General features: G+C 42.2%; 1 protein-coding gene across 5 annotated transcripts in view; it reads right to left on the reverse strand.

Moving 5' to 3' along the window:
* CD47 (CD47 molecule) overlaps positions 1-14406 on the reverse strand; it is a 94415-nt gene that overhangs the window by 15161 nt on the left and 64848 nt on the right. For all 5 annotated transcript variants that reach the window (XM_053311718.1, XM_053311714.1, XM_053311715.1 and 2 more), the window contains exons 5-7: positions 10997-11098; positions 6492-6584; positions 4816-4911 (exon numbers count right to left, since the gene is read on the reverse strand). In XM_053311718.1, coding sequence (XP_053167693.1) covers positions 4816-4911; positions 6492-6584; positions 10997-11098 — 291 coding nt within the window. The remainder of the gene's footprint in view (positions 1-4815; positions 4912-6491; positions 6585-10996; positions 11099-14406) is intronic.

Here is a 14406-nt window from a genome sequence, read left to right on the forward strand (position 1 = left end):
GACAGAAAGGAATGAATGAATGACGAAGAGAGAAAATGTATCTGGGATTACACACCCTGTTGAAGGGGCCTGAATACATTAGACTTTTGATACATGAACAAAGTAAAGTAGACATTTCACTGACAGCACAAGGCTTCTGCTATCTCTCTTGCATGGTTTGCACTGCTCTGCTGTGAACTTCCAAGGGAGTCTGTTATATTAATAATGTGGCCCACAGTAGAGTGCACGTTTGGGAGATAAAAAGCAAGAGTCCTAAGCTTCACTGGTATAATGGACAAGCATGTGAAGTGACTTCTTCACTGCTAGCTGATGCACTACAATGTTGATTATTGTGAACTGAACACTCAGGAACCTCAGAGGATTAGAAAACAAGACAAAATGGCAAATGCGCTTCAGTGTTGGCAAGTGTAAAGTGATGCACATTAGGACGAAAAACCCCAACTTCAAGCATACACTGATGGGATCTGAGCTTTCGGGGACTGACCAGGAGAGCGATCTTGAGGTTGTGGTGGACAGCTTGTTGAAAGTGTCTACTCAATGTGCGGCAAGTGTGAAAAAGGTCAATTCCATGCTAGGGATTATTAGGAAGGGGATTGAAAATAAAACTGCCAATATTATAATGCCCTTATTATATAAAACTATGGTTTTATAATAAAAACACATAGAGTACTGCGTACAATTCTGGTCACCACATCTAAAAAAGGACATTGTAGAACTGGAAAAGATGCAGAAGAGGGCAACCAAGATGATCAGGGGCCTAGAGCACCTTCCTTATGAGGCAAAGCTACAACACCTGGGGCTATTTAGTTTAGAAAAAAGATAACTCATGAAATTGATTGTCAGGAAATTTAGGACCAGCAAACGGAAGTACTTTTTCACACAATGCGTAATCAGCTTGTGGAATTCTCTGCCACAAGATATGGTGACAGCCAACAACCTGGATGGCTTTAAGAGGGGTTGGAATAACTTCATGGAGGAGAGGTCTATCAATAGCTACTAGTCGGAGGGCTATAGGCCACCTCCAGCCTCAAAGGCAGGATGCCCCTGAGTGCCAGTTGCTGGGGAGTAACAGCAGGAGAGAGGGCATGCCCCCAACTCCTGCCTGTGGGCTTCCAGCAGCATCTGGTGGGCCACTGTGTATGTATGTATTTGTTTATTTTGGCCCAAGGCCAGCATAAATACAAAGAAAAGAAAAGAAAAGAAAAGAGAAAAGAAAAGAAAAGAAACAAGAACATACATAAAATACATAAAACATCAATACCTTCAAATACCGTATACATGACTAATTTCATTCAAATGAAACCGGTTAATCTGAAATGCACAGCCTGGCATCTCGTGGTGGGCCACTGTGTGAAACAGGATGCTGGACTAGATGGGCCTTGGGCCTGATCCAGCAGGGCTGTTCTTATTGTATTGACAGATGCCCTTCAGCTCCAAGCTTTTGATCTTTTACCTACTGTTCTTGAAAGGACTACAGAGGGCTCCTCAACCAGAGAAGTTTTGTCCTTGAGAAATATCCTGATATATGCAATAACATAATTGGGGGGCGGGGGGGGAGTGGGGAGTTGAATAGCTATCACATTTTTTAATATGCGTATGCGTCTGCCCTGCTGTAATATGTGAAGTAGCTGGCAGTGCAAATCAAGTTAGGGAATGAGCTGGAGCCTTACCTCAGCAAGCTGTGCTTCTATGTACACATTCACGGCTACAGAAAAGTTGGGTCTTGCTACAACATATATAACTGCCTTCTGACTCTCCAGAATTTCTGTCAGATCTTTTACTAGGGATGCCAGGAATTACACCCGAGACCTTAAGTATCTAAAGCATGTACTCTACCACTGAGTGATAGCTCCTCCCTAAACACAACCTACATGCTGCACCCATTCGTATATCTGACCAGGGATATAAAGTATGGCCTTTTGCTGACTACATAAGGAATAGGGAATCTTATTACTTTAGAAAATGCAATCATAAGCCAACTACAAGCAAATATTTTTTAAAAATATTTTCATTTTCTAAAGCACTGACACAATAATATCTCAATTTCCTTTACATTTGAATTTGCATCACAAAAGTCTACAATAATATTTCATATTTGTATAGTTCTTTTTGAGCATGCAAAGTGTTTCACATTATGTTGCTCCAATCTGGTACTTGGTGCAACTAAACAATTACGGGCAGCAACCAGACTAGCTAGTCATGATTAAGCACCACTGAAATCAATTAGACAAGTTACTCATGTCTAACTTAGTCATTAGTACTCCTGCCTACTAATCTTTGATAAGAATCGGAAGGACAAAATTATTATCTGGGACAAAATAAATAGGCATCTTAAAAAATTTTATCGGGAGGTGGGAGAAATCTTTACAAGTTGGATTCCAAAATACTTCTCACATACTTGAAAACCCTATCTAAACCAAGACCTGTATCTTTAACAATTTTCATCTACTATGAATAGGCTTGTGCGAAAATGAGTCATGATAAGTCTGGAGGTGGAATGGGGAAGATGTCTGCAAAAATCTTGACAGTGACTTTAATCTAGAGAATAATGACACAAACCTAAGCTAAGCTTCAATGATAATACTGAAATTTAAAGTTGTTTTTTTTAACAAAGCAAAAACTGACTCTAATAATAATAATGCTAATAATACTGCTGCTACTACTTCTACTAATAATACTTCTTGCAAAACTTCTTGCAAAAGTTCCAGTGGATCATAAAGTTGCTGCGATGATCCACTGAAACTTTTGCAAGAATTACAAATTGCTGGCAAGCAAGAATAGGTGGAATCATCCAACTGAGAAGGTCACAGAAAATGAGGCGGCAAAAATCCTTTGGGATTTTCGAATGCAAACTGATAGGCATTTAGCGCACAATATGCTGGATCTGACAGTCATCGAGAAGAATCGGGTTCTGATAATTGATATTGCACTCCCAGGGGATAGACGAGTCGATGAAAAACAACTGGAGAAAATAACTAAATACAAGGACCTTCAGATTGAAATTGAGCGGCTCTGGGAAAAGAAAACAATAGTGGTGCCAATAGTTGTTAGTGCCCTTGGTGAAGTACCAAAAGAACTTGAACACCATCTTGACACCTTGGGCATCGATAAAACTACAACACATCAGCTATAGAAGACCACACTACTCGGACAGCACGAATACTATAACGCTATCTTTAATTTTTCTTTAGTTATCCTAGACCCTTGGAAAGGGCCCAATAATTAAATTACCAAATCCAGTCAATATCATCTGGTATGCTGTGTGTAAATAGCATAACAACAACAACAACTACTACTACTACTACTATCATCATCATCATCATCATCATCATCATCATCATCATCATCCATTTTCTATTTACTATATAGGGTTCCAAAATTGGTAGTAGAATGGGAAGTCATTTTTGAGCAAAAACTGACTAGAAATTATATAGCAGGGGCAGAGCTCTCCTTCAGATCTCAAAATGGCCTTTGGAGCCCACTAGAGCCACAGAAGCTAATGCAACCCTTAGCTGGCCATATCTAGAAAGAAGGATAAGAGGCAAGCATGTATAGCAATCAACAGGGCCATCCAACACTGACCTATTTGCCAGACACGGAATGTGGCTTCAGCTGCAATGGCATAAACCAATGACTGTGTCATTGCAGCTAAAGCCAACTGATTCAATTTGGCTCCATTTTTTTTAAATAAATAGTGGCCAACAACCAGACTAATAGTTGCCCAAGGGGAATGTCTACGCTTGCACAGAAAGGGACCAATTCCCCCTTTGTTCTGCAGGTTAGGGGGACCCTTAGGAAGGCATTTTCTCCAGGCACAGGTGGCTGCAGAGGAAACAGAGGAGAATGGGCAAAATCAACCCTCCCTCCATGCAAGAGTGGAAATTTTCCCCCTCATGCAACTCAGTCTGTATGTCAGTCTCCACCTCTAAACAGATTGATTTTGTGCACTTTGAGGTTTTGGGGTTTTTTTTCATCAGCACAAAAAATGGAGGCTGGTGTTTGCTTGGCTTTTAAGGGCTGCAATAAATATAATTATATCTTTTTTACAACTCAAAGCGAAGTATAAGCTTTGCAGAATAAGTGGCCTCAAGACACCATCAAAAGAACATAGCAAGTATAGATGTCTAGTATGGCATCATTATTTTAGGCTGGCTATCCTTAAAACATGACCTCTGACAATTGTAAGCATTTTAATGAATTTTAATTTCTCTCTCTCTCTAAAATGAGAACCATTAGTTTCTCACATCTGTCTTCTTTCTGAAAGTGACATTATTAAAGTTAAAAATACACCTAAATGTATTATTAATATGAATAATAATAATAATCCACAATTCTCTCTTATATTGCCGTATAAGCGGCTAATTACATGCATGTAAGCACACACGTGTGAATGTGCACATGCATACACGGCACAGATGGCACACAATATACTTTTTGTAATTTTACATTAAAAGAACAACAAAAAGGTCAACAGTGACTTTGGGTGAATCTGTAGGATATAAAGTGTTACAAAGTTAATAATTCCAGTCACCATCTTTAGGTCCTGCTTTCAAGATACAGCGATGCATGGCACAGTCATGCTAAGGAAAATGCAAGCTCACCTTCATGCCATTGCTTGTTCACAGATAACAATAATAAAGCAGAATTAATAGATTCCCTTCTATGAAATCCTTTGTGAGTTTCACAGTGCAGAAAAGCAGTGTTGCAAGATACTTTTCAGCACCTAACTGATTTATATGCATACTATAAAAGGCAAAACATGCAAGTTAAAAATTAAAGAGGTATTAACATGATATAACTAAGCATTTTGCTTACCTGACAAAGAAATGATAAATCCAATCAGGGCAATTATATATCCAATTGCTTTCAGGGCTACCAGAATAATCGCAAAGCGTGGCAGTTTCTCAAAAACTGGAGGGGAAAATAAGTTGTTGAGAGAAGAGGAGCAGAACTCTGATACATGAATGACAGGTAGGAATAAGGCTTTCCTAAAATGTAATTTAAACCACACAAATCTGTGTCCTATATGGGATAATGCTTATAAAAACAAAACACTGCCAAAGAAAAGATGCATTCAAAAAACACAAACTGATGGAGGATAGGGCTATCAATGGCTACTAGCCTGGATAACTGTTTACAGGAAGCCCTCCTTTTTTGTGGTGGCTCTGTTCCGGGAAACTCCTGCAAATGGTGAATCCATGATATTTGAGTGCTTAACCTAACCAAAAAAACAGGGTTAGGTTCAGCTTCAGGTGGAGTGAGTGGCTGGGACACTTAGATGTGCGACACAGGGGAAGTAGGGAGAGTGGCCATTTAAACGGCCACTCTCCCCACTGCCCCGCTGGCACTCAGAGAGGCTTAAAGAGGCAGTGCGAGTGGCCAAAAGCCTTCCTCACTGCCTCTCTAAAGGCTTAGAGAGGACATGGTGAAGGCACCCAGCCACTCATGACACTTCTTAATGTCTCCCCATGCAAGTGGAGAGGCTTTAAGAAGCAGCACAAGTGGCTAAGAGCCCTCCTTGCAGCAGGGAGTGTAGCCACTTAATGACCACTCTCCCTACTTCTTAGCTAGCATGCCAGAGGGAGGGGTGAGTGGCTGGAAAGAAGCAGGCAGTGTAAGTGGCTGGAACTTCAGTTACCGGGAGAGTAGAAAACCATGAATATCCCCCCACAGATAACTGAACTGGTATGCAGGCAGGGGCCCCACAAATAGGCGAATCTGTGAAGAAGCCATGGAAAATGAAGGTCTCTTGTATCTCCACCAGGATCAGAGGGGGAATGCCCCTGAAAACCAGGTGCTAGGAAACACCAAGAGGAGGCGCATTGCCCTCTTTCCCCCAGTTGTAAGCTTCTGAGATGCACCTGGTTGGTCACCACGTGAAGAAGGATGCTGGATTAGATGGGCCTTTGGCCTGATCCAGCAGGACTTTTTCTTATGACCTTAAACCACCTCAAAGAGCCAGGCCTTCTTAACTAACTTACTGCACTGTAATAAGTACAATGACAAACAAGAGACAATTAGCTAAACAAGCTGGCTTATCACACTTTGTGTATAGACCTGCTTGTGTCCAAGCTAAAATGAGACTCTGACTCACACATACAGTATATCCTTAGTCTAATTTAGTCTAGTTCCTTGCCTCCAAAGTGGACAAAAGACACTTGTCCCCTCTGACAGGGGACAGAGTCTAAGTTCTTTTTTTTTTTTTTTACTTCAAGTAAAGCCTCACACAACAGAAAGAATGAAAACAAAATCTCTCTTCCTACTGCCCCTCCTTTGCTTGCCTAGTCCCCAATGCAATGCTACAAGACCGAAGCACTCTGCAGCTCTGTTATACCGTCATATTTACTGTTTTTACCAAGAGGTTCTGTTATCCAAAGCTTCCACATTTCATCATGCTAAAAGGGTTGTCTTCCTTCTATCCCTCCCCTTGAACAACAACATTTTAGAGTCTAAGAATAATCTAGTGAATTAGTAAGTTGGCAGATTCTCACCTGATCCTAACAATACGAAGAGCAAGGGCACTAAAATGACAGCAGGAAGTATGATTAAGCTAAAGCCAAGTCGATTTGATAGTGAATATCCTTCTGTAAGAAGTCAGTTAAAATAGAGAAAAGAAAGAAAGAATGATATTAATACAGCAACAACCCTCAAGTTATTGTAAGATAATTTAATGATTCTTTATTTTAAAGTGCACAAGTAAATCATTGACTAAAGGGGCCCTTTTAGTTCTGGCAAGTAGCAAAAAAATAAAATAAAAAATAGTGGAGGCAGATCATCTTTATAAGCCTCCATATGTTACTGCTTATTAGCTTAACAGTTGTCATATTTATAACTTGAAACTTTGCATATGTGATTTATTTGATCAAAGTCTACAAATGTGCTGAATTTAAAGAAGATCTGAAAACAAATGCCGGAACTACAAATTTAAAAATGCTGAAAATTGACACTTTGATGCTTATTTGTCCAATTTTTAGATGGGCATATCACAAACATTCTGATGAAAATAACTGATGTAATCTGTCCAGGCTTGTCTAGAAAGCCAGGAAACTGGAACCTAAGGCTGATGCCTTAACAGGCATGCCATGTGATCAGTAATGATGTTGTGCTATGTCACAAATTGTGTTTGCTTGCAACTTGTGTGCAGTGGGCATTATGGGGCATATTTGCTGGTACCAGGCACTTCCATCCTCTCCATCATAAGCTGGGCCTCAAAGGCCAAGGAAATGTGTGGGTGCCAGGAAGGCAATTTGTGACATTGCACAACATCATTACTGATCATGTGGCATGCCAATTAAGGCATCAGTTTCCTGGCATTGTAGAGCTTGAGCCCATATGAGAAAGTCTTAACTCTGGTCTCAAACTAGCAGGGTTTTTGTTTTTTTTAAAAACTATCTATCTTAATAGGATTATTTTAGTATAAGTAGAGTGGCATACATACCCCGCAGCACAACACTGATGCCAGACTGCCCATGCCACTGCGGGGATCTAACACACGTAGTCACACTGCTGTGCAAGAGAGCAGAATCAAGCATGCTGCCTCTTGAGCCATCTCACGGTATGTGTGACTTCTACTGGAAATAATGGAAGTCACGTGCACAGTGTGATCGCACAAGAGACAGCATTCCTGGCATTGCCCTATTGTGTGGCAGTATGGCTATATGTTTTAGAGCAGGGCTGCTCAACTTTGGCTGCTCAACTTTTGCAGATGTTGGCCTACAGCTCCCATAATCCCTGGATACAAGCCACTGTGTCTGCGGATTATGGGAGTTGCAGCCCAAAAACAGCAGGGGGCCTAAGTTGAGCAGGCCTGTTTTAGAGCCTGGCAGCAGCACAAGCGGTTCCGGCACTGCCTGTGTTATGCTACAGAGCACATAAGCCACTAGACTTAAACTAAACTAAAATGTTTCAGATGTAATACTTTCCTGAAAGTATTAGAACAATGCGAGATATTATACAATACGTAACTTGAACATACCATATAGTCACATGCTTGAGCTGGTCTTTTACTCTGATTAGGATGGTGTTCCGTGGGTGGGGACTCCTGTAATTTCCCCACTGTCATTGACAAACCACCATCCAGTTAAGGTTGGACTCACAACCATAATCCACCCCAGCAGGGCTGAGGAGCCTATTAAGATGATTTGCCCGAGAAGGTTATTGGATCCAATAAGATTCCAAGAAGCCTTTGAAGGATTTAGTTTTGGGTCTGCCAGTGACCCTGTTGATGCCCTGGTGGAGAATTGGAACAGCAAACACACCAGGGCAGTAACACAATAGCTCCTAAGTAGTACTCCTAATAGCTCTCTGACCCACTTCAAAACTGGCCTCTTGCTATACGGAAGAACTATGGGGGCTGAAGCAATGAGAGAGATGACTGGAGTGCAAGTGGAGAAAGACTCAACTCAAACCCAACAAATTACAACGCAGAGCGCATTTGAAGATCTATGCTCAGGCAATATATGTGGCAAAGAAGCAAAAAACTTTTTGCCCATATTGCACCTGCAAGTTCACATCTAACAGAGTTGTTCAGGATTGTGAGAGGGCTAATACCTGCCCCTCCTCCCTTGAATCAGAATTTGGAACCATTAATTACCCACTGTGATGTTTTTGATGAGTTTTTTGTGGATAAAATCTCTCCTATTCAGGCCAACTTAGACTCATATCCCACAATTACTGCGTACAGCTTTGGTCACTGTCTCTTAAGAAGGACACTGCAGAACTGGAAAAGGTGCAGAAGAGGGCAACCAAAATGATCAGGGGCCTGGAGCACCTTCCTTATGAGGCTAGGCTACAGCATCTGGGGCTCTTTACCTTGGAAAAGAGGCAACTAAGGGGAGACATAATCGAGGTGTATCAAATTATGCATGGAGTGGAGAGGGTGGCCAGAGAGAAATTTCTCTCTCTCACACACAACACTAAAACCAGGGGTCACCCATGAAACTGAAGGTCGGGAAATTTAGGCTCAACAAGAGGAAGTACTTTTTCACACAACAACACACAATTAATCTATGGAATTCTTTGCCATGGGATGTGGTGATGGCCACCAGCTTGGATGGCTTTAAAAGGGGCTTAGACAGATTCATCGAGGACAGGTCTATCAATGGCTACTAGTCTGACGGCTGTGGGCCATCTCCAGCCTCAGAGGCAGAATACTTCTCAATACCAGTTGCAGGGGAGCAACAGCAGGAGAGAGGGCATGCATATACCTCTTGCCTGTGGGTTTTCACAATAGAGGGAAGTAAGATGTGGGGTCCCCCAGGGATCTGGACTGGGACCAGTGCTTTTTAATTTATTTATAAATGATCTGGAACTAGGGGTAAACAGTGAGGTGGCCAAATTTGCAGATGATACCAAACTCTTTCGGGTAGTGAAATCAAAAACAGATTGTGAGGCACTCCAAAAGATCTCTCAAAACTGGGTGAGTTGGCGACAAAGTGGCAAACGCAGTTCAGTGTTGGCAAGTGTAAAGTGATGCACACTGGGATGAAAGTGCCAACTTCAAATATACGTTGATGGGATCTAAGCTGTCGGTAACTGACCTGGAGAGGGATCTTGGGGTCATGGTAGATAATTCATTGAAAGTGTCGACTCAATGTACGGCAGGTGTGAAAAAGGCCACTTCCATGCTAGGGATCATTAGGAAGGGGATTGAAAATAAAACTGCTAATATTATAATGCCCTAATACAAAACTATGGAGTGGCCACACCTGGAGTACTGCGTACAATTCTGGTCACCACGTCTAAAAAAGGAGATTGTAGAACTGGAAAATTTGCAGAAGAGGGCAGCCAAGATGATCAGGGGCCTAGAGCACCTTTCTTATGAGGCAAGGCTACAACACCTGGGGCTATTTAGTTTAGAAAAAAAGATGACTGCAGGGAGACATGATAGAGGTCTATAAAACAATGCATGGTGTGGAGAAAGTAGATAGAGAGAAATTCCTCTCTCACACACATAACTCGAGAACCAGGGGTCATCCCATGAAATTGATTACCAGGACCAGCAAACGGAGGTACTTTTTCACAGAACGCATAATCAATTTGTGGGATTCTCTGCCACAAGATGTGGTGACAGCCAACAACCTGGATGGCTTTAAGAGGGGTTTGGATAACTTCATGAAGGCGAGGTCTATCAATGGCTACTAGTTGGAGGGCTATAGGCCACCTCCAGCCTCAAAGGCAGGATGCCTCTGAATACCAGTTGCAGGGGGGTAACAGCAGGAGAGAGGGTATACCCTCAGCTCCTGCCTGTGGGCTTCCGGTGGTATCTGGTCGGACACTGTGTGAAGCAAGATGCTGGACTAGATGGGCCGTGGGCCTGATCTAGGGATGGGCCCGGACCGGTCCAGAGGCCATTTAAAAAGCCTCCAGACCGGTCCGGACCGGTCCGGACCTGGGCGGTCTGGTTCGGGTGGGGGGGGTTCTTTAAGAGCGGCGGGAGGGTTTACTTACCCCTCCCGCCGCTTTCCCGCTTGGTGCCCATAATCTTTAGAATAATTGGGGCGGCAGGACACCAGCTGCCCCCCCCCGCGACCGGATTAGGGGCCAAATCGGCCCAAACTACTGCCGCGGCTGCCGACCACCCACCCAACCGCCCAACACAAGGCCCGATTTCGGGTCAAGGAAGCCACCCCCCACACGGCCGATGATGGGCCGAATCAGCCCAAACTACAGCCGCCGCCGTCTGCCCTCCCAAGTCCTCACCACAACAAGGCCCACGCTCTTCGGGTTGATCAGTGCCCCACAATTCGAAAAGGAGAGGAGCTCGCAAACAGAGCTCCTCTCTCTGCAAGGTCTCGGCCTGAACTGGGGCTTTGGGCACAAAGGACGCCTGGGAGTTCCGAAGAGCGTCCTCCTGACCTTGAGCTATAAAGCCTACTTCCTGTTCTATCAAATGGAAGCAAACTGTCGGCAACGGTTCTGATTATCACACAGAAAACCACTCTCTTTTTACAAGAACTTCCACTTATGTAAAGATACATTAGTTTTTGACACTTACTTGGGACTAAAAGAAAACAGCCAGCCACAGCAGCAACTGTGACTATTAGTCCTGCACAGCTTAAGCTGATCTTCTTAAGAAATGTCATGTCAAATTTTTTTGCTTTAATGAAAAAAAAAATGAAAGGAAACAAAGTTAGAACAAAATATTTAAACATACAGTTTTTAAGTTATGCATTTTGGAAGGAAAAACTTTGAACATAGAATATCAATGTTGACAGTTTCTTTAAGCAATTTTGGACAGGACTGATTAAGAATTCTTGTATGTTCTCATTTATAAACTGATGTTCTCTTCACAGAATGCGTACATTTGAGAACTCTAAAGAACAACTGCACAAACAGCGTATGGTGCTTCTACTGAAAACTGCTTGTATCCCTCCAAGGGCAGGGCAAGAAGTGAAAGGAGATAGAAAGTATCTAGTACAGAAGAGATGGCAAGTACAATAAATTCTTAGGGCTTGTATACACAACATGGATGCACTCTGTCCTCCCCTTAGTGCATTTCCATCATTGACAATCTATTCTTTCAGGAATTTTATAGCATTCCAATTGCTGTGTGCAGGAATAAAAATCCTTCCTGTACCCCTCTGTTCTCAAAGATCAGTCAGTGCTACTGTGCTGATGATGTGAATGTGTTTATTTTACTGGCATCTACTGAATGCTGTCCATCGCAAGGGACATCATTCACATAAAGGCACATTTCTCTAACCCCACTGTAGCTTTAGAACAGGTTTTAAATCAATGTTGCAGGGAGGGCAAAGCTTGTGTACTTACTTATTTCATTGGGCAAATATACATTCATGAGCAGGGTGGGTCGCTTTTAAATAATTAAAAAAAGATCAATTTAGATCACTTTAGATCAATTCAAGCTTTTTGTTTGTAATTCACATGTTTCCTTGCAATATAATCATACATATGATTTGCAATGCATTTCAAAACCTTCCATTATGCATCACACAAGTTTTATGAATTACAGAAAAATAGCTAAGAGACAAGGGTAATTGTGATGGTAACAGATTTCTGTTTGGCTTTCTGTGTAGACATGCAAGCAAACTAAGAAAGATCATTTACTCATTTGGTGGCTACACAGAAACGGGCCTTCTCGGTCGCTGCCCTGAGATTGTGGAATGCACTCCCTGCTGAGATACGATCCTCCCCATCTCTGGCAACTCTCAAAAAACACCTGAAACCCATCTTTCCATCCAAGCTTTCTCAGCTTCCTAATATTTTTGGGTTTTAATTTCTGGTTATTTTTAAATTGTTAAATTGTTTTAAAGTTTTTGTATATGTTTTTAACTGGTTTTATGTTATTGTAAACTGTCCAGAGATGAAAGTTTGGAGCAGCGTACAAATTTGATAGATAGATAGATAGATAGATAATTATTATTAACATGAATACTGTGTGCAGAATATAAAGATAATTATAGGACTGAACACTGTTTCTTGCTATAGACAAAAAGTGACTATGCTTTTAGGTGACAGTCACAAAATTACTAATCTGAGAAAGCGACACATTGCAGAGTTCAAGTAGCTAGAGAGCATGTGATAGGAACACAAAGGCAGTGGGTGATCCTGCTGAGATACAGGGTGGCACCTGTGGGTCCTTGTCACCTGCAAGGACTGCCAGTCCAGGAAATCCACAATATGAGTTACTGTGCAATACCTAGAATGCTTGATCTCCAAAAAAAAAAAAAGATATTCTCCCCATGACTCTTTGCACAAAAGTGAAGTCTAATTTGCGAGAGTCATGGATTAAATGTAACAAACTCTAGGCTTTTATATATTTCTATTAAATTCAGATTTCATTTGAAACAAATTTATTTTTAAAAGCGACACTGTTTGAAATAGATACATATAATAATTCAATTCAAACTATTTTTTTAAAATCTAGTCTGCTCACATAGCCTTTAAAACAATAACAAAGATATTGCTTCCTCTACAATAATGCCTCAACTTCATGTAGGAAACAGATCAGACCCCAAATTCTTTTTTCTCTTTCAATGGAACATGCTAATCTTTGTAATAAGGAACATTGGTCTTACCTGTGAAGGGTTCTTATCCCCTGTAGCTGGAGCTCATTAGTGTGGGATCAATCACTGAGCATGCTCAAGACAGGCCAGAAATAATCAAATGCCAGTTCTTTCTGCCAGAGGGCGCCATCCCCAGTTCCGTGACTGACAAGTGGAGTGCTGAGAGAGCTGAGATTATGCTAGAGGAACTCAAAGGAGAATTAAACAGAAAAAGTCAGTAATCCCCCACAGGGGACAATTAGGACAGGTAGAAGGAGGCAGAGGAAGAAAGGCAGATAAGCTAATACTTGCAACCTGGACAACTGCCACCACCCAAAAATGAACCTGGCCCCTCCAACTATATACAAGAGGTAAAAGACCAAATAACTCCTAGACAAAACATCCAGGAGGGACTGATGAGCTCCAGCTACAGGGAAAAAGAACCCTTCACAGGTAAGACCAATGCTCTTCCCCCCCTATACTGGAGCTCATCAGGTTGGGACATGCCGAAGCAGTGATTCCGAAGACCTGGGTGGGAAGGATGTTTAGACTACCTGTTGTAGAACCCTATGGCCAAAGGAGGCCTGAAAATCGGCAAAAGAGGGAATTTGATAATGGCGTAATCCCCGGAGGGAGGACCAGGTTCTGCGACTTGTAGGCAAGTTTAATGCATGCCTTAATCCAGGCCCCTAAGGAGGCCTTAGACACCTTTTGGCCAAGTGTGCGAGGCTGAAGACGAACAGGGCATCTGATTATCTGATATCCTTGGTGAGTAGGGTGTAAAAACGCAAGGCGCACCAAACGTCCAGACTGTGCCATAATTTTTCCTTGTGGTGGGAGGGGTTGGGGCAGAAGTATGGTTAGAAGACTTCCTGGGAGCGATGGAACACAGTGTTGACTTTAGGAAAGAATGTCAGGTCCAATCTTAGGATAGCCGCATCTGGCTGAAAGAGGCACAGTTCCTTGAGAACTGAGAGTGTGCCCAGCTCCGAAATCCTGCAGGCCTATGTAATAGCCACCAGTAAAAGGGTTTTGTAGGAGAGAATTCTTAAAGGACTAGAGCTCAGGGGTTCAAAGGGCAGAGACGTTAGAGCATTCAGAACTTTATTAAGGTTCCATGAGGGAAAACGAGGAACCGGGAGAGGAGCCAAATTCAACACTCCTCTGAGAAAATGAGAGATGTGTGGATATAAGGACTGCATGCCAGGATCTGCAATATCCAGCACCAAGGCTAGTGCTGAAACTTGATGCTTTAGTGTAGATGACTTCAGCTGTAGCTCTAGGCCAGATTGGAGGAAACCAAAACAAAAGCAAGGGCGATCACGGAAATACAACCAAGCAAAACAGAGAGAGGTATATGTATATAAAAATAATATATAGCAAACCAACAATGGAGATACGT

The sequence above is a fragment of the Hemicordylus capensis genome, chromosome 3 (assembly GCF_027244095.1).
Source record: "Hemicordylus capensis ecotype Gifberg chromosome 3, rHemCap1.1.pri, whole genome shotgun sequence".
Lineage (NCBI taxonomy): Eukaryota > Metazoa > Chordata > Lepidosauria > Squamata > Cordylidae > Hemicordylus > Hemicordylus capensis.